The 19,465-nt window shown below is 42.9% G+C and overlaps 1 protein-coding gene and 1 pseudogene across 2 annotated transcripts in view; both read left to right on the top strand.

The window, feature by feature from the left end:
• The window catches only part of Fstl4 (follistatin like 4), a 386,297-nt gene that overhangs the window by 37,314 nt on the left and 329,518 nt on the right, over positions 1-19,465 (top strand). For both annotated transcript variants that reach the window (XM_074057277.1, XM_074057275.1), the window contains exon 3: positions 3,649-3,682. In XM_074057277.1, the coding sequence (XP_073913378.1) occupies positions 3,649-3,682 (34 nt within the window). The remainder of the gene's footprint in view (positions 1-3,648; positions 3,683-19,465) is intronic.
• LOC109697585 (large ribosomal subunit protein uL13-like) lies at positions 788-3,423 on the top strand (annotated as a pseudogene).

Raw genomic sequence — 19,465 nt, 5'->3', positions numbered from 1 at the left:
AGAAAAGCTCATTCCAGAAATACAAGGTCAAATATTGTGAAATATACCATATAAGTCATTCTGTTAGTAGAGCAGCTAAAGAGATAAAGCTCATATGGTCATTTCCATAAGTGCAGAAAAGTCCTTGATAAATTTTAACACATGTATTTTATTTTATTTTTCATTCAACAAATATGTATTCAGCATCTGTTGTGTAACACAAAGGCTACATGAGTAAGAAAGGATTCTGGCTTATTCCAACTTCCATTCCAATGCAAGGAAAGTCAGTAAACAACTAAGGGGATAAGCCAGTTTTAGCTAGAATGTACATTTATTTTTAAAATTCCATAATATGTTTATTAATTTTATTAATATAGTTAACGCAGGTCAAAAGTTTGCATTTTACTTAATTGCAAAGATTTTTCTTCTTAAAGTCAGAAATATGATAAAAATACCGACCATGTCTGCAGTATTTAATGAGATTTGAATAATTACTTAAAGAAGAAAACAAAAACAGCTAAAGTTTAAAAATTAGGAAGACAGGGATAAAATCATTGCTATTTACAGATTATGTAAATATACAAATAGGAACCTCAAAAGAATCCATAGAAAAACTATTATAAAGAGTAAGAAATTGAATCCAGCTTCTGGTCATAAAATTAATATAAAAATCAATTACCATCACATATGTAAACAAGAACTAGTTAGAAGATGTAAGGAAGATTCTGTTTAGTGAGGATGTGAGGAGAAAGGAACCCTTGTACACTGCTATAGGAATGTAACTAGTGTAACTGCTATGGAAATCGGTATGGAGGTTCATCAAAAAACTAAAAATGGGAGTAGAGGTGAGACTCAAGCTATAGAGTGCTTGCTTTGTAAGTCTGAAGCCCTGAGTTCAAACCCTGAACCCACAAGAAACAAAACAAAAAAGTAAAAATAAACCTTCCTTGTGGCCCTGCTATGCCACTCTTGGGTGTGTATCCGAAGGGGTGTAAACCAACAAACGAGAGTTCCTGCATACCCATATTCATCATAGCACTATCTACGATAGCCACACTTTGGGATCAGCCTCAGTGCCTAACAACTGATGAATGGATACAGAAAATGTGGCCTATGTACACCAGTGAGTATTATTCAGCCACAAATAAGAGTGAAATTACGACATTTGCAGGAAAATGGATAGAAGTGTGGATAAGCCAGCTCAAAAAGCCAAATATCACGTTTTCACTCTTGTGGAATTTAGACCTAAAGTCACAATGGTGATTAACAATAATAATGGGACATGAGTGTGAAAGCGAGACTGAACAGACCAGTGCAAGCAGGGAGGGGGCAAGGAGAGGGTGCTGGAGTGTGAAGAGCATCAAAATACGTTGTGTGTGTATGATGACATAATAAAATCCACCAAATACTGTTTGAAAAAGGGGGAGGGAAAAGGGAATAAGAAAATACAATAGGTGGGTTATTCAATGAACATTGATGCATCTAAGGAATTGCCACAATGAAACCTCCCTGTACTATTAATAGATGGTAATAAAAATAGTTTGTTTTTTTAAAAAGCATTCTATTTATAACAAAAGATATAAAAAGATATTTAAAACAAGTACACAGAAAAGTTTTAAATTCTCTTGAAAGAAGCAAAAGTATACTCAAAAGTTTTTTAGAATTATGTTATTAGTGAAAAGACCATTATATAGATGTCAACTTTTCCTAAAGTAATATATAGATTTTATGCAATTACAGTTAACAATTTTGTAAAGTTTTTTCTGAAGGCATGCAGATGAGCTGTCAGCTGTAACATGGATCTTCCATTGGCCTCCATTTGGGCTTTTCAGTCATTGGAGAGGTGACAGCCTAAGAATGTAATTTGGGGAGACAAAACTTTTCACTGCCTCCTCAGTTTCATCTTTAATGTGCTCCCTCTCCTGATCGCAAGAATTTGCTAGACAAGAATGCTAAGGTGTGCAAGACAATGCTATTTGCTTCAACAGCACTAGTGCCAAATGATCTTGGTTACAGTGGTGAGGTGGTGGTCCAAGATTGCTGGTATTTTTCGGCCAACATGGATTTTCAACTTACGCTTTTTATCCCAAACTGGTTATTTATGATAAGTTATAGACAGTTTTTATTAATACAAAACCCTAGTATATGTTCCCAGCTCCTTTCCCCTACTGTGGCTTTTCCTTCGTCCTGAGCCTTTCCTGTACTCCCCCACTGCTCTACTTTTTCTACCATTCTTTCTTCCTAGTGCACTCTCTCTCCCCTACTCCTTTCTGAAAACCTCTCATTCTTTAGTGTGATTTTCAATGGTTCCTTTGAAAATAGTTTCCTTATGTTTCTAGTTGAATGTGAAATACTTGTATTTACCAAAACAAGTTGGCCTTTGTATTTCTCTTGCAGTTCAGTATTCAACTATGAATATTATCAATACAGACTGTGCTTTACCTGGGCAATTTCTGAAAGTTTGCTTATTACACTGCTGATAGCTAGCATCAAAAGATGACATTGAATTAGGAAAATCTAAGGGCTTGGCTTATCCTAATGGATAATCCGAATTGCCCATCAGCCTTTGAAAAACTATAACTTGGGTATAATCAGTCACTAGATATCTTACACAGAAGCAGTGATGGTCTTCACCATAACACTATAAAATAGACCCTCTGCTGGCCGAATAATGCTGACTCCCGGGGAAAATTAATGTTTTCCCTAGGCCCTGTTAGCACCTACACACCAGGCAGAGGGCAGGGTATCCACCTTGAACTGTGTCTTCCTTAACACTTGAGATCAGCCTGTATTTCACACAGGGAAGACCCAACAGCTAACTATATCTTTATTAAAAAGTGCGAACAGCTTTCCAGGGAGATACCAAAGATGGTAGAGGGAGGCAGGTCCTAGTTCTGAAGGGCTGCCGCCATTTCCTGGGCAGCCTGGCAGCCACTGTGACCAAGCAAATACTGCTGGGCGGCAAGGTTGTGGGTTTGTGCTGTGAAGGTATCAACAATTCTGGAAATTTCTACAGAAATTTAAGTGCTTGGCCTTCGTCCGCAAGCGGATGAACATCAACTCTCCTGGGTCGCGAGCTACATCTTTTGGTGAACTGTACTAGGCATGCTGTCCCACAAGGCCATGTAACTAGGCTGCCGTGGAGTGGCTCAAGGTGTTTGCTGGGAATCCACTGCCCTACTTCAAGAAAAGCACGTGGTGGCCCCGCCACCATCAAGGTCTTGTCTCTGAAGCCTGAAAGAGTTTGCCTACTTCGGGTGTCAGGCTCTTGAGGTTGGCTGGAAGTACCAGGCATTGACAGCCACCATGGAGGAGAAGAGGATGGAGAAGGTCAAGATCCACTACTGGAAGAAAAAGCAGCTCATGAGGCTATGGAAACAGTCAGAAAATAAAAAAACTAACAAGTTCACAGATGTCCTATAGACCGATGGACTCCTGGTGTGAGCACCTAAAGACTGTTTATGCCTTAAAAATATATAGTTTTTGCTAAAGTCCCCCAAGTAAGTTATTTACCTTTATAGATGTGTGTGTGTGACATTGCCGAGTGTCATGTTCTCATTAGTTTGTTCACCTTTTTGTGAATATGTGACTGACAAGAGGTGAAGCATTTGTGAGTGTCTGTTCATATGAATTATTCTGCAAAAACACAAGTCTTTCTTTTTCTTGCAGGAATCCAGAAGCTTTGAAGTCTCAAGAAGAGAAGGTAGGGGAATGTACTCATATTCATTTCATTCTCAGTGTTGACATTTTGGAAGTAGTTTTGTGGGAAGTAAGGTGAACTTTAGACTGGACAGCCCATTCTTTGAAATTTCAGGTGGCCTTTTCTGGGTACTGCCTGCCTGGCACTTGACTCTACAGACTCAAGAACTGAAGGCCGGGTTTTCTTTTGAGAATTAGGGTTTCTGCCTTTGCCTATGAGAGGTGTGTCTAAGCAACTGACTCACTCATGATCACTCAGGGTCTCTTAAGAGAAGTCTCAGTTTTGAATGAAGTTTGAAGCAATTATTTGGTTTTACTGAACAAAAGCTACATAAATAATATCAAAATATGGTTTACAGTTTGAGAAATGTCAATACTGGTTAGGAGATGTCACTATGAAAAATATTTCTGATTAGATTTTCACAGCTTCAGCTAAGCTAAAACAGAAATAACCAATTAGTTTCCCTCTTGAAAACAATTCCATGATGTTCTTTTTTTCCCTGCTAGCGTTTCTCTAGCACATTTGTTTTCTTGTCTCTCAGGTAAGCGTGTATGGATAGTAATTTCAGAAATCATCTAGTGGAAATTAGAATTTCCTTTATTCACTTTTAGTGATACCTAATTAGAGAGTGTCTTTTGTGTGATTTGTGGACTCATTGACGATCATCTCCTTATTGTAGGTATGAGAGGATAAAGTCAGAAACAAGTGAGTTCTTGTTCTAGGGTATAGCCTTTGGTTTTAGCTTTAACTGCATCCTTCTTTGTGGTATCATCTCCAAAAAGAGTGATGGGGTAAAATAATACTAAAAAATATAATTGCCTCCTTGTTAGTTTCTATGTTACACAACACAGTGAAAGACCTGGTGGCCATGTTACCAGTGTGTATTTACAGAGCTTGAAACCATAAACCCATAAACTTGTAGCACTTTGTTGCTGTCCATTGTGCTGAAAACCTAAATTCAAAGGATTTGAATAATCTAACTTTAGGATGAACTTCCTGGCTTCTATTTCCATTTTCATTGTCTTTAATTTTGGACTCACTGTCCTTTGAACTGTATCCATAGGAAAAACTGTATTGTTTGGTTACCTACCAAATTAAATTGAATGAAGGTGCATGGGGCAGAGAAACATTTTTTTTTAATTGAAAGTTGTGTTTACAACTGGCACAGTGACCATGTAAGTTAGAGTGCAGTCACCATAATGAGAGAAGAAGTAGACGTGAACTTTGGCTTTGAATAATATGCTATTCATGACAGTACATCTATGTGTGGATGTTTAGAATTAATTTGCATTATGGTGTCACACATAAACTTAACCTTTTTGGAATCTTATTGCCCTTGTGCTGGAAATGTCTCTGATAAGACTGGAGTTATAAGGGACCATGTGTATTTTTATCCAAAGGTGTAAAATTCCTGACTGCACTTAATGACTTCCCCAGATGAATGAGTGTCCCTATGATGCACAAAGGCAGAGTCAGGGTGTGCCATCCTCATCCTCGGCTTCCCCCTGTCTGGCTGGCTTATGGGAACATAAGCTTTGGGATTGTACTCGCAGATTTCTCCGAACATCACAGCACCTTTTCTTGTCCTGTTGTGAAATGACATCTTTCTTGCTAGTTTCTGTCAAAGTTGACTGTTTATGATTTCCTGAAACTCAGTGCTGTAATGTCACTGCTTATAACTTAGCAGGAAGGAGGGAAAGGTGGGACCTTGCAGATTTGTTTTAAGTATCTTTGTATCTGAGAATTCACAGAAATGAGTGTGGGGTTGTTACTCTCCAGAACAGTGTATCAGTATAAAAATAATAGAGGCACTATGAATACTGCAGTAAATTATTATTCCCACAAGCAAAACTAGACCACTATTGTCTAGGAACCTATACTTGAGTTGAGTCCATTCTCTTACTTGACCTGGAACTACAAGAAGAGCGGGTAAGTAATGCCCTGTTCACTAGGCTCAGCAGGGTCCACATAGGACCAGAGAGCCTTCTGGTCTAGAGAGGCAGCCTCCCAACAATACAACCTAAGAGAGTTCTCCATATAGGCTTATTTGTTTCAATACTACAACTAACTCAGGGATATCAGATTCATCTGGAGTTTAGTGTCACAAATGCATGGCCCATTGCTACTTCCAACTATGACTTTTAGACACACGACCAGGTCTGTGAGGTGAGACATGAGAGGGGTTGATATTAGTCTTGGAAATGGAGTCCACACTAAGTCCCAGTGGGAGTTGGACTTTGGGGTGAAGTGAATGTACTGTGTGCCATAGTCCTGCTCTCGTCCTTATTTCTCCTCCTTTCCTTCGAGGCTTAGGTGTGTGGTATCTTGCTTTCCAGACTATAACCTAGTTTTCTTGCCTCTGACTTTGCTCACACTGTTCCTATAGCCTGTATCCTTTGTCCTTCATCTCAAATTCACCTATCCTTCATCCCTTCCAACTCTCAGCCTTGAAGTGTTTAGCTTACCCTACTAATTTGAGATATGAGGGATCCTATTGGTTATTCATTTTCTAAAAGCAGAAATCCTCCTAAACTAATTCCCGTATTCCTCACAGCCCTAGCCCAGGGCCAGTAATTGTTCAATAATTGTTCCTTGAATTAATTACAAGTTACCAATTTTCTTTGTGTATATTGTCTTTTCACTCTGGTCCCATTTTAGTGATATACAAATAAGGCACTTGAGATTGTTGGTTTTCAAAAAGTACTTTTTGAGGCACGTTCTGTGGATATCCTGGCCGATACATTGATGAAAGTGTTTCATGTTGAAATAAGCTTAGTGTTCTGGGCTGAATGTGTTCCTCAAAAATGTATGTTGGAAGTTGAGCATGGTGGTACATGCCTGTAATCCCAGAACTTGGGAGGCAGAGGCAAGAGGATCGCAAGTTTGAGACAGGCCGGGTCTATGTGGCAGAACTCTTGAGTCAACAAACAAACAACAATAACAAACAAATAAAGAAGGCATATTGAAGTCCTAACCCAGAACTTGTGAATATGACCTTATTTGAAAACAGGATCTTTGCAGATGGCAGATGTAATCAAGGTAAGAGAAAGTTATACTGGATCAGGGTGAGCTCTAGTCCAGTGAGTGATGTTCTTATAAGATGAGGAAATGTTGGATAAATAAGTGAGAATGTCATGTGGCGATAGAGGCAGTGGATTGCTAGCAACGGCCAGAAGCTAGGAAGAGGCAAGAAAGCATTGTCCCTTGGCCAAGCCAATTCCTTGATTTTGGACTTCCAGTTTCCAGAATGGTAAGAAAATAAACTTCTGCTTCTTAAGCCACCTAGTTTGTGGCTCTTTATTGTAGCAGCCCTAGGACACCAGTGCACTTTAAAAGTGCTGGACTCAATAAACCTGAACTAGTTTTTTTTGATGATGATGCTTTCAGTGAAGAATCTCTGTTTTTCATATGTTCAATATAACTCTCAACAGGAAACGTAAAATGTGATGTTTTCCCTGGTCAGTTTCCCATGGAATTAAACAAAATTAACTTTGCTGTCTTTGCTCAGGGTTGGCATTCCATACAGCACACTTTGCAAGCTGTACTCTAGAGAAACCAGGAAGAGGGATGGCTTCCCAAGAGTCTACAGGCACCATGGCCTGTCTTCCTAGGACTGTGCCTGCCCCAAATGGTGAGGCAGTAACAATTTCTGGGTTGTTGGGAAGCTTTCAGAGAGCTCTCGTGTTCTTCATCTCTCTTAACCTTCAGTACCCCATGACACAAGCAAAGTAGATAGTACCCACACATGGGATTCTTTCCTTCCTTTCCATGTTAATTTGTGGGAAAGACAAGGACTCCCTCTAGGCTCCTGTCCCTCTGATGCACTGAACCTCTCTCTGATGAGTGGTGGTTGCTTGAATGATCTGATCTTGCCTCATCATATCCAAGGGCTTCTGCATGTGACATTGGTTGACAAATCTAGGGGACTGAGAGGAAACCTTGGAAGAGAAGTTCCTAGGGCTTTGTATCTAAGTTAAATTTGTGTTAAGGATCCTCTCAGGGGATCTTGACAGAGATACAGTTGCAGAGATTGAGGCAGGACTTCAGGTCCGATAGTGTCTCCTGGCAAGGTCACGTGCCTGCTTCAGAGAGACAAAGTCATTGTCCTTCAGGACAGTCCTTTTACTAACCTCTACCTTTATGTTCCCTACCTGCCTGTGCTGGCCTCACAGGGAAGGAGCGATGGCTTCATCTTTCTCTGCTTTATAACCCAGGTATTCTTATCCCTCTTTCCAGATACCTAAAATTTAATTTCAACCTTTCCCGAAGCTTCAGCAAGAGGTGCCAACCTTACCTCTCCAGAGGTAAGGGAGTCCTTGTCCACTCTGAGGGCCAGTGCTGATTGTGACTGCCAGAATTCATCTACTCAAACTAATATTTTTCTCTGACTGATCCCATCACATTGAATTACAGCAGGAGAGAACACTTGTGTGAGCTGAGCAAGTTCCTGGGCTAATTCCATCCTTGTCAGCCATCTCTAAAGGAGCTGGGGGTGATCTGTAAGCTACTCCAGATGTCTGTGATTGTGCTATGATTAGGGGCTGCGAGTTTGGGGATGGGCATCAATGTCATGTTGCATTTTTCTCCCTCCCAAAGATGGCTCACTCGCTCTGTGTTCCACCCTAGCCTGGCTTTCAGCAAGGCTATGTGGGAGACTTGAAGAAGGATGCTGCTATCTTCAGGGAAAATGAAAGAAGGGAGTGACAGTCACACATAGCCTGGGTGCCTCACTTAGGCTACTTAGCAATGCAGATCTCCTAAATACACCTGACCTTCCAGTCTTGAGTGTGAAGCTAGAGCCTCACTTCCTGAAAACCCTTGGAATTAGTCCCTAGTTGGCAGCGGGGTCTCTAATAGCTGCTTTATAGTTCCCTGCAGCTGGGTGAACTTCAGCTATAAAGAAGAACATTCTGTTTACTGTTAATTTTGATGTTGTTTAGCAGATGTTTTCCGGCTCTCTCAGTTGCTTGCATAATTTATCTCAGATAATGTTAAGTGGCTGACTTTCTTGGATGAAACAGGTTAGTAAACTCCTAGGTTCTTTTGAGGTAACTTCTTTAATAGCTGCAAATGGAGAGAACTTAAAAGGAAGCCAGTCCATTGACAGTGCCTGGGGCAGTGGATCCTTTTCAATCTGGGAAAAGAGATGGGGTTTCTTTCTCTATTCTACCCACCCTTTCTCCTCAATAGTGGGGCACTGCTCATTCTTCTGCAGTCACTAGGCTCAAAGAAATTGAGGATGACACCCATCTCTTTATACTTCTAACCTTATAGATGTTAACTCTTTGGGTAGTGCTGCTTTTTTTTCAGTGACTGGAGGACAACATTGTACCTAAATGCTCTGAGGTGAATGAGAAGTGGGTGGGACATCTGGCTGGGGTGTTCTGCTTAAGTTCAAGGATTCAGATTCAATTTTGATTATGATCAATCTGCAGACAGTAGAATCCCATCTCTCTATTTTCAGTATGACTTTGGGAAAGTGACTCAACCTTATCTGAAAAAAAATGGGAATGATCATAGTACAGGCCAGTAATCCCTACTCTGTGCTTTAGAAACACAACGTGTACTGGCTAAGGCCTGAACAGTTTATGAAACTACAGAATCCAGAGGTGGATCTGGCTTCAGGGCAGCTAATACAACAGGTTCTCCTTTTTCTTGGCTTATTGGCTTCTTCCAGGCAGACTTGCATGGTATCTGTGAGCAGCTGAAGCTCACAGAGTCCTGACTGTTTACCAACCCAGAGGGTGAAATTGTTTCCTCCAGAATGGCAGCAGAAAAGTCCCAGCAAGGTATCAGAGTTTCTAGGCTTGTGTCTTAGCCCACCCTCTAAACCAATCATCGTGGCTGGGTGTGAGTATGGTTGGAGTGGGGTGAAATACTGTTCTGTGACTGGCTAGGTGTGAATGAAGAGATGTTGGGACTAGTGTTGTAGAGTCCTTGGCACAGTGTGGGCAGTGTTGACAGTTCTTAGTAATTGGTCATTTTCTTTATAGCTTTTCTTATTCTGCAGATACAGATCTGACCACAGACAAAGATGACTTTCTCAAGTCACAAAATTCACTCTTCTGTCTCCAAACAGACTTACTTGTGTCCATGGGTGATGCTGGGAAAATGCTGTTCACTCTTCTCATGAAGAATCATCTTAAGCTTAGCCTATTCCAATCCCTAGTCCTGTTCTTTGTTAGAGTCTTTCTTTAATTTTCTTCTCTTGTTGTCTCCTTAATATATAATTCACTCTCAGAAAAACCAGACTACCCTATTCTTGATGGCATCTTTAAGAACCTAAGTACACACACACATAAAACTTCTCTGCCATGCTCGATCAGAGGCTTTTTGAGCATTGGAGTCATTATTGACTTTAAACATCACAGATACCAACTCTTCATATTTTCTTTCACTTACTGCATTGTAACAAAGCTCTGTGGTGGTGACACAGACAGACAAGAGCCCTTCCTAAAGACCGAGGCTGGCATTAGCCAGAGGATCCTCAGCCTATGAATAATTCCCAGGTTCTGTTCCACAAGGTTCTCCAAGGTAATCCCAAGTTCCTGGGCCTGGAAAGAGTAGCCTGGACTAAGAGCCCAAGTGTAAAATCGGTTCTCACTTTTGCCCTTGCACGTGATCTTGATTCTCACGTCTTCCAGGCTCTGAATAAGTGACTATTTCAACCAGTCCCCTGGCAAGTTCAGCTCTGCCCAGTGATGTGAAAGTGGCAGGATCTTGGAGTGTATGGCCCAGGGCTGTTAATGGAGCTGCCTCACCTGGGGCCACAGCACTGCTTACCTGGGATTGTAGCCTGGTCTAGGGGCAGTTCTTATGTTGTGCAGGTATGAGTCCCAGAAAATTAAGGGGTAAATTCTCTCCTTTCTAGGGTCCTCCTGTTCCTGACAAGCAGAGGGCACTGAAAAAAGTGTTCTATGCCTGGCATATCCCAAAACTGACCCAGCTGTGTGTCACATCTCCATTATAAAGGTAAAATCATAGGTGCAGAGCTTCCAGGTTTTTGACTGTGGACCCTACAGCTCTAGAACACCTTATCCCTATCTTCTATATTCACTTTTCCTACCAGGCTATCAGTTGGCTCTTCTTAGCTATGATCCTCAGAGAACCACTCTGTTCTCCCTGCCACCTTGTGGGTCTTTCTTCCAGAAAGTATCTGAGGTATTCATGCAAGAGAGTCAAATCTCCTTGATTGTAACAGGCAAACTGAAGGGCCTCAGTAGGTCTGGATGAATGATGAACCCATATGTAGTGATTAGTGCTTGTCAGGATATCTCCCTGGGAGTTGCCGTTGCAAGATTTAGAACATAGGTGCCTATCTGGAGTTTGTAGGGGAAGGGCCACATTGTCGAAGAGGTGATGATTCCCAAAGGGTATGAACCACTTCAAAGTCACAAGGACCATGAGATCAGACCTTCACAGGGTAGCGACACTACCTTGATCCCACCCCTTGATCTCCAGGAGAAGGAGAAGGACTCCCCCAAGAGACCGCTGAGGCCCTGTTCCTGCCTGTGAGGCTAACTTTTCTTCTCTGAGCGCCCAGAAGAACTTAAGATTGAAATTTGTCAATCTTCATTCCTTGCCTGATCTGTACTAAGTCAGAAGGATCTACTTATCCCACTCCTGGGGATATACCCAAAGGCATGTGACACAAGTTACTCCAGAGGCACCTGCACACCCATGTTTATTGCAGTGCTATTCACAATAGCCAAGTTATGGAATCAGCCAAGATTTCCCACTACTGATGAATGGATCAAGAAAATGTGGTATTTATACACAATGGAATTTTACTCAGAAATGAAGAAGAATGAAATCTTAATCATTCACAAGTAAATGGATGGAACTGGAGAGCATCATTCTGAGTGAGGTTAGCCTGGCTCAGAAAACCAAAAATTGTATGTTCTCCCTTATATGCGGACTTTAGATCTAGGGCAAATACAGCAATGTGGTTGGACTTGGGTCACATGACAAGGGGAGAGCACGCCCGGGAGGTATGGGGATAGGTACGAAATCCAAAACATGATAGCATTTGATGTCCCCACTGCACAGATACTAATGCAGAAACCTTAAAGTGACAGAGGTCAATATGAGAAGGGGATCAGGAACTAGTGAAAAGGTCAGTTAGAGATGAATCAACTTGGGATGTAACACATTTGTACACGGAAGCAATGCTAGGAATCTCTCTCTATAGCTGTCCTTATCTCAACTAGCAAAAACACTTTGTCTTTCTTATTATTGCTTATACTTTCTCTTCAACAAAATTAGAGAAAAGGGCAGAACAGATTCTGCCTGGAAGCGAGGGGAGGAAGGGAAAGGGGGCTGGGAGTAGCGGAGAGAAATAGCCCAAACAATGTATACACATATGAATAAACAAATAAAGAAAAAGAGAAGGATCTGCTTTTCAGGAATCCTTGAAATTAGCTTTTCTGAATAAACACTGAAGCCCTTTTCAAGGCTCTTGAAGTTGTTTGTCCCAGCATATTAGTGTGCCATCGGCAAGCCTCTGGGGTTAATTATCTGTGTCTTAAAAATCATTTGTTTCTGTCTCCTTGTCTCATTGCTGCCCAGCACTTTATCAGGAAATGAAGTGCAGAACCCACCTGACCATTATGTTTTAATGCTTTTGTTGTCATCAAAATTACTTTCTCTCTTAAAAGTTCGTTTAAAAATCCTACAAACCTGCCTTGCCATTATTTTCAGAGCATGTTGTTTCTTAACAAACCTTTAATCTCTCTGCTTTAGCAGCAGCAGAATCCAAACCGTAAATAATCTTCAGGTCAGCCATGTCATCTACGTTGAGCAAGATTGCCAGTGTTCTCTCTCCGGGTTGGCCTTGGTTGCTCTGGGTGCACTGTGAGCAATTGGCCTTTCCCTCCTGGCTGTGGTAAGTGCTTCACATTGTGTCTTCCAGGGTCCATATGCTGATGAATGAGTCATGGTACCCCTGGAGGGTCCTTACTGGTAAGGTGGCCTGGGTCCGGAGAGCCTGTGTGTTGTAACAAACACATTGGTCCCTACGCACTCCTCTTTGGGTTATGCTTCTTGGCCAAGGCTTCCGTTCAGTTCCAAGAAATGCTTTAGGGCCTGTGTAAAGAAAACTTTTTGTATACCAGGTGCAGTGGCTTATTCCTGTTATCCCAGCTAGGCAGGAGGCAGAGGTAGATTGATCATGGTCTGATGCCACTCTTGGGCAAAACCAAGACCCTACCTGAAAATAAACTAAAGCAAAAAGGACTTTGAGGCATGGCTCAAGTGGTAGAATGCTTGAAGAAAAAATAAACTTTTTGCACAGTGTTTAATTTTATCTGAGGGAGAATGAGTGTCCCTTGAGCTCATGTACCATAGAAATGAGCAGGTAGGATGGTCACTGGACCACTGGGATATCAGTATGACCCATAGTTTCCTGGTACAGGGGTGCAGCCAAGAGTGGAGAGGTTTGGGCTGGTGTAGGTGTGGCTGAGACTGTAGGATGGTGGGCAGAGCTGGTCTACCCAGGGAGTGATGATTCCCACCTGCCCTATTCTTCGGAGGCTGTAGCTCCTCTGCTCTCTTCATGCCCCAAACTGCTCTCTCATCCCTCCACCATCCTAGAAGCAGTGTCTGGGACCCTAGTGTGGCAGTTACTGTTTGTGGTGGAGAAACCACTCCTATATAAAGGTGACATAGTTCCTAGTGTCTGCTGTGGCTTTTTGGTTGCTGCTTGGAGTGGGCTTGGTATGCAGAGATAACAAGGCATAGTCCTGTGTAGCTAAGTCAGTTGAGAAGATGCACAAGTGTACTGCAGATAGAAGGGTTACCTGTGTGCCCACACAAGCTGACCACCTCACAGGATGGTCCACAACAGGGTGTGAGAGGATTTGTTCAATGGACTCCATATTGGCCCCTGGAAGATCAATGTTCTGACCATTCTGGTGCAGGTGGGCTCTCAGGAGTCTTTTCTCTGAGGATGCTTACCTTGGCAGAGGGTCTTCTTTTGACCCTTCATGGTGGATTATATCAGTGGTAATGTTTTTGCTTTAAATAACAAAACCCAGGTGAGGGTGTGGTTCAAGTGATAGAGCACCTGTCTGGCAAGTGCAAGGCCCTGAGTTCAATACCCAGTACCACTAATAAATAAATACACAAATAAACGACAAAACCCTACTCAATAGGCTCAAACAAAAAGAGGACGTAGTGCCCTTATATGGACCTGGACCATCTGGGAGGGGGAGAGAGGAATGCTGGCTTCAGGCCCACATGATGTGTGCCCCCAGGGCCTGGCTTTTCTCTTTATTTTACTACTCTCACTGGCTGCCCTCAGAGTGAGTGCATATGCCCCTCTTCACAGCAGCAAGTCCAGTGAAAGAGAGACATCTTCTGGCGTGAAATTTCCTGCCAAAGTGCCAGGATTCCCTGGAATTGGACCCTCTTGGGTCACATGCCCCTGCCAAATCAAGGATGGAGGCCGGGAGATGGCCACGGGCTGCAGGTTTAGTAAGAATTGTTCAGCATATCATGAATAGAGAACGAGAGGAAGGCGGAGCTTTAAATGACAGTTGGGACTGTGCCTGAATAAGGGACTTATTGCTGGTTATGTAATTATTCCACATCCAGCACCTATCACACTCTACTCAGAAAGGGCTTTTGAGTGCCCCAAGGTGAGCCCAAGACTGAGCAAACATTCACTTGCATCCGGACGGGACATCTTTCATCCTCAGAGAAGGAATTCCAGGCAAAGAGATTACATTGTTGACTCCAGGTCACAAGAGAGAGTTTGAACCTGGATCCTACATGATAAAAACAATCACTTTTTTCTTAGTTACAGCTGCCTCCAACAGCTGGGTCTTCTAGTTTTTTACCCACCCCTGTGGTGGATGCAAGATGACCTGGTGAGGTGCAAAGGGGGCTCACTAGCCCCAACCAGGAGCAGTATAAACCTTCGCTTTGGCCTGGACATGCAGTCCCCTTTCTTTAACCCCTCTGCCAAAGCGAGGAGGATCAAAAGTGACAAGACAGATTCCTCCTGGCAGTGGCCTCACTGTTTGCTTGATACCGTTTTTCTTGAGAGATCTCCTTTCTTGGGAAAATGATAGTGGGACTACCTGGGCTGGCTGCTTCTAAGAGGGCATTATGTGCCAGTAAAAGGATGCAAGAGCAGATGGAGCCTTTCACATAGCCAGAGTTGCTGGCAGTAAAGTTTCCAGTCTGTCCCCACTGTCCTCACATTTAAGACAGTTTGGGGACACAAGGCACATTCCTTTAAATTCTGTAGATTGGAAGTGTTCTTTATTTTATTTTATTTATTTATTTTTTTGTGGTACTGGAGTTTGAGCTCAGGGGCTCACACTTTCTAGGCAGGCACCATGCCAATTGAGTCGTGCCTCCAGTCCATTTCTCTTTAGTTATTTTTCAGAAAGGGCCGTATGTGTGGGATTTTTTTTTTTTTTTTTGGGTTCCAGCCAATCAGGACTATGATCCTCCTACTTATCTCCTACGTGTGCCTTTAGCATAGTTGGGATGACAGCTGCATATCTCCATGAGTTGGGGTCTCGCTGTCTTTTAGGTTAAGCTGCAATCGTCTGTCTCTGTGTCCTGGGTAGCTGGGATGTCAGGTGTGAGGCACTGTGTGCCTGGCCTGGAAAGCTGCTTGATGGGAACCTTTTAACATTCAGATCTTCTTCAGTCTTAGTTTGTAAATAGAAAAAATGCACCAGGAGCTTTGACCTCCTCGTTCAGGAAAGTGATCAGAGAATTGAAACAGGTTTCAGTGAGGTCATTTTGGAAAACCCATCTGCTATGGAAATTCAACAGTGTTTGCCCCATTCTGACTGAAGCGTTCATAAATCACGTGGACTCATCAGTCTCATGTCTGCAGGGGTAGAGCACCTGAGTCCCTCCCCCGCCCCCAGGGCCCTCAGTGAGTGCTGCTGCAGGTCCCCTGGTTTGAGCTGCCAGAGAGAAACAGAGCCCTTCACATTCAGAAGAAATGAGCCTTAAACACAATTCACAAGTCTGGAAATGAGTTGTACATTTCAGCCTGTTGTTTTACTAATTTAAGCGGCTCTTTGCTCTCCCTTTTCGCTCGAAGCAACATTCCCATCCAGCTGTTTGGTTGCTTCATTGGGATCTGTATCACTTGTGTGAGCCACTGAGTATTTGGACACAAAATGGGAGTCCTGTGGCTAAGAGGGGACATTTATTTGATAGGTCAGATCTAATCTAATGCTTAGACTCTTCAGCTGAACACAATATGAGTTGAGCTTTCGGTTTGCTTGTTTTTAAAGTCTGTAGGTCTATAAAGCCACCCAAGCATATCACTTTTCCCCTTTATGTAAAGTTTAGAACAATATCTTATACTTGGACAGCATTACCAGGCTACTTTTTGCTCTCAAAGAGCTCTCTTGTGTGTCCTTTTATTTAATACATCAAGAAAACCTATGCATTAGAAAGAAATGGTGTCATCACTGGAGGAAACTGATGCTCAGAGGTGGCAAGGGACTGGTCCCAGGCCATACAGGTAACTGAGGTGGAGCTGGGGATGATGACTGCCAGGTTTGTGCTCCTCCCACTTAGGTCTTTTCTACAGGTGAGCTGAGGGCAGTTTTCTAATTAAAACCCAATGGGAAACCACAGATTTTTTTAGTCCTTCTTTGTTTTTTTAAAAAATAAAGTATTATAAAGCTATCTTTTCTCATCTGTGAAAATAATGATCCTGTACCTTGAGGATTCAGAATATACAAAATGTGTGTGGAGAAAATAGTAAAAGTTAATCATTTGCACAGTACCTGTCTGTGGTGAGGTTTAATTATCACTTGACATAGCTCATGGTCTAAGATGACGGTTTAAAATAGAGCCAGTGAAAGCCAGAAAAATATATTCATTACCGTGTCTCCAGTTCTGTATTAGAGTAAAACCCCCAAATTCAGATGCTCCCAGATGGACAGCTCTGCAGCATTTTCTGATGGCCACACATGTTGCTGGGACTAAAGCCATTCTGAGAACTCCATTCTCAGCTTGCTGTGACCATTCATAGGCACTGGCAGAACCCAGCAGTGGGGTTTGAGTCTGGCACATGTTCCAGATGTGCAATTCTCCTATGGCTCCCAAATTCAGGCCTCTCACTGGTTTTCTGCCAGATTTCTAATGAGCAAGGTAATTCATGTGAAGTGTGTTTTGCATGAATGACAGAAAGCCGTGTAAACTACTGGTGATGGATATTTCTTTTAATCCCTTTCGAAATGTATGCCTTTCCAAGAGATTAAGCATTAGCTTTTTGTTGTCATGGTTGTTTAATAAACCCTGCATCATCTTTGTGTTTGGGAAATAAGTGTTTCTTCCCCAAGATTTTTCTGAAAGTGGAGCTGTCTAGAGTTGGCCAGATTGTCCAAATTTCATGTTTGAACATGGAGAGTCCTGGAAGCTGAAACAGATGAAGCCATCTCAGAAATGTAAATGCTGTTTGACATCTGTTAGTTCAGTGTGTATCCCTGGCTGGTAGCAGGATCCATTAAGACAGGACATCACAGACCATAGAGCTTGGGATATGGGGAGTGATGTGCCTGCTGTATTTAGGTGATCTGGAAACCTGGGCTCATTCCCCAGGTTTCCGAAAGTCAGTCCCATAGTCAGTTCATGACTGCATCACACCCACTAGGTAGCCTGTCTATGCTGAACATGGCAGTGACGTGCCCTTCTTGGAGGTCTGGCTTGCTTTTTGTCTCCATAGTTCATGAAATCAGCTTAGCCATACATCCATATTGAAGGTCCCTGCAGGGTCACAGGCTTGAAAGGGTAAGGCACCTTGGCTTGTCTGAGGGCTCATGGTCAGTGAGTAGCAGAGGTGGGCATGAGTGTCTCAGCCAGTTTTGGGGTTTCCCTTTCCTTACCTCCCGCCCTTGAGGCTGGGCCTTCCTCTCTATGTAGGGTGGCACAGTGTCTGATGACCCTAGATTCTTAGCCTTGATTTCCTAGTGATGGGAATTCTGGCTGAGTGTTCTACTCAGGTTCTCTGTTTTGACTTTTGTTTCAACTCTTTTCCTGCCTCGGGGGAGAAGAGACCACCTGGGAAGGGGCCCAGGATGATTGTCATAAGTCTGCCACCACAAACCATATGCTTTGCTGAGTTAACTTATTTTAACTGTAGACCAATGTAGACAGATCGCATGATGCCATGTTTTAGCAATGAAAAAACACAGGCTTCTAAAGAATCAGTGATTTGATTGTCTGTGTCTTTCAGTTACTTGATAGCGCTTTCGTGGCCCTCACAGTCACTAACCACTCAGAGTCCTTTGTAGTAGGGTTTCCCTGTATCTCACTATTGTGGGTTCCCTAGGGTCCTTGTCCTGGCAACTCTGGGCTCTAAGGTAAGTTTCCAAGACCATTTCTAAAAGGACTGTCCTTAAAAAGCTTAGGAAAAGCAATCACTTCCATGACTGTGTCTGAAGGGAGCAGAAGGGGACAGAGGGAAACAGACAAGGGGCATCTTCCTAGAAGACATGGGCAAGCTGCTGCCAAGCCTCGGGATGGTGGTGGGTATGCTGGTCCAGGCCCTTGGCCTTGGATGGACCTGGACTTCTTCCCTCTGTGCGTGCGTGTGTGTGTGTGCATGCGTGTGCGCACATGTGTGTGCATGCGTGTGCGTGTGATGGTGCTAGATTGAACATAGCCCTTGTGCATGCTAGGCAATTGCTCTACCAGAGCCACACCCCCAAACACCACCAGACTAATGTCTATTCCGTTCCCCCTTGAGGTCAGAGGCAAGGTCCGTTTTGATATCTGATGACAGAAGGGGAGTGAGCCCTGTGTCTGAAGCACAAATTATGAATGGCAAGAGCAGGAGACTTCGCTGAAAGATTGCCTGCCCTCACACCTTATGGATGCCAGGAATTCTGTGATTGTTCTACATTCAAGGGGCCAGAAAAGACTTTTGCCCAAACATCCCCTTCTGTCTGCTGCCGATATCTTACCCCTCCAACATCTTTTTGGGTCTTGCGGGAGTTGTAGAACCCTCCTCTAAGACACATGAGACACTACCTAGGGGCCTCCCCAAGCCCATGTGCCTGTTTGTAAGAAAAACAAACCCACTCTTCTCCTGAGATCTCTGAGTCAGGTTCCTGTTCTATATTCGTTTTGTACGATGTATCTCACACCGGTGGTGCATGGGCCAGATTCAGCCTGCAGCCATATTTTGTTTGACTCACAGTGTTGGCCATGGATGCTTTTTGCTTTTATGTTTTGATTTGAATGATTTACCATCATTTAAAAATAAGGAAATTTTCCATATCCACATTTGCAGATTATCTGAGAAAGTAAATTGCTCTGATGACTCTTGGCCCACACACCTCCTGTCAAAAACTGGCTGGAGTGAGAGTACCCAGATCCCCAGAGTCGTACTCTCCTGTTTGTCACAGTCCACACCACTCCCTAGTGCATCCCTGACACTCAGACCAAATGTTAGACACGGTTCTGAAAATAAATATGATCAAGTGGCGATTCCTGAAGAGCCTCATTCATTACCTGTGTGGCCTCTGTAGACATTTGGGTTTTCAACCTTGTTTTGTATTCAGGTAGAAAACGTGTTAGTAATCATGGCACAACAGAGTCACATGTTAGTAAGAGGAAAGCAAGGTGGGGGCAGGCACGAGATTTAGTGTGGAAGCCAATGCAGCCTTCCTTGCTGAGCCGTCTTTGAGAATCTCAGATGACGCTGGTGTCTAGAAGTGGATTCTTCATTTTGCCAGCTAAATCTTAAGTCAAACTATCTTAATTTCTGATGTTAATTCCTTGATCTGTAAACACTTACTCTAG

This window comes from Castor canadensis, chromosome 16 (assembly GCF_047511655.1).
Source record: "Castor canadensis chromosome 16, mCasCan1.hap1v2, whole genome shotgun sequence".
In the NCBI taxonomy this organism is placed as follows: domain Eukaryota; kingdom Metazoa; phylum Chordata; class Mammalia; order Rodentia; family Castoridae; genus Castor; species Castor canadensis.
The sequence above is the reverse complement of the archived record's forward strand: the minus strand, read 5'-3'. Positions and strand labels throughout refer to the sequence as shown.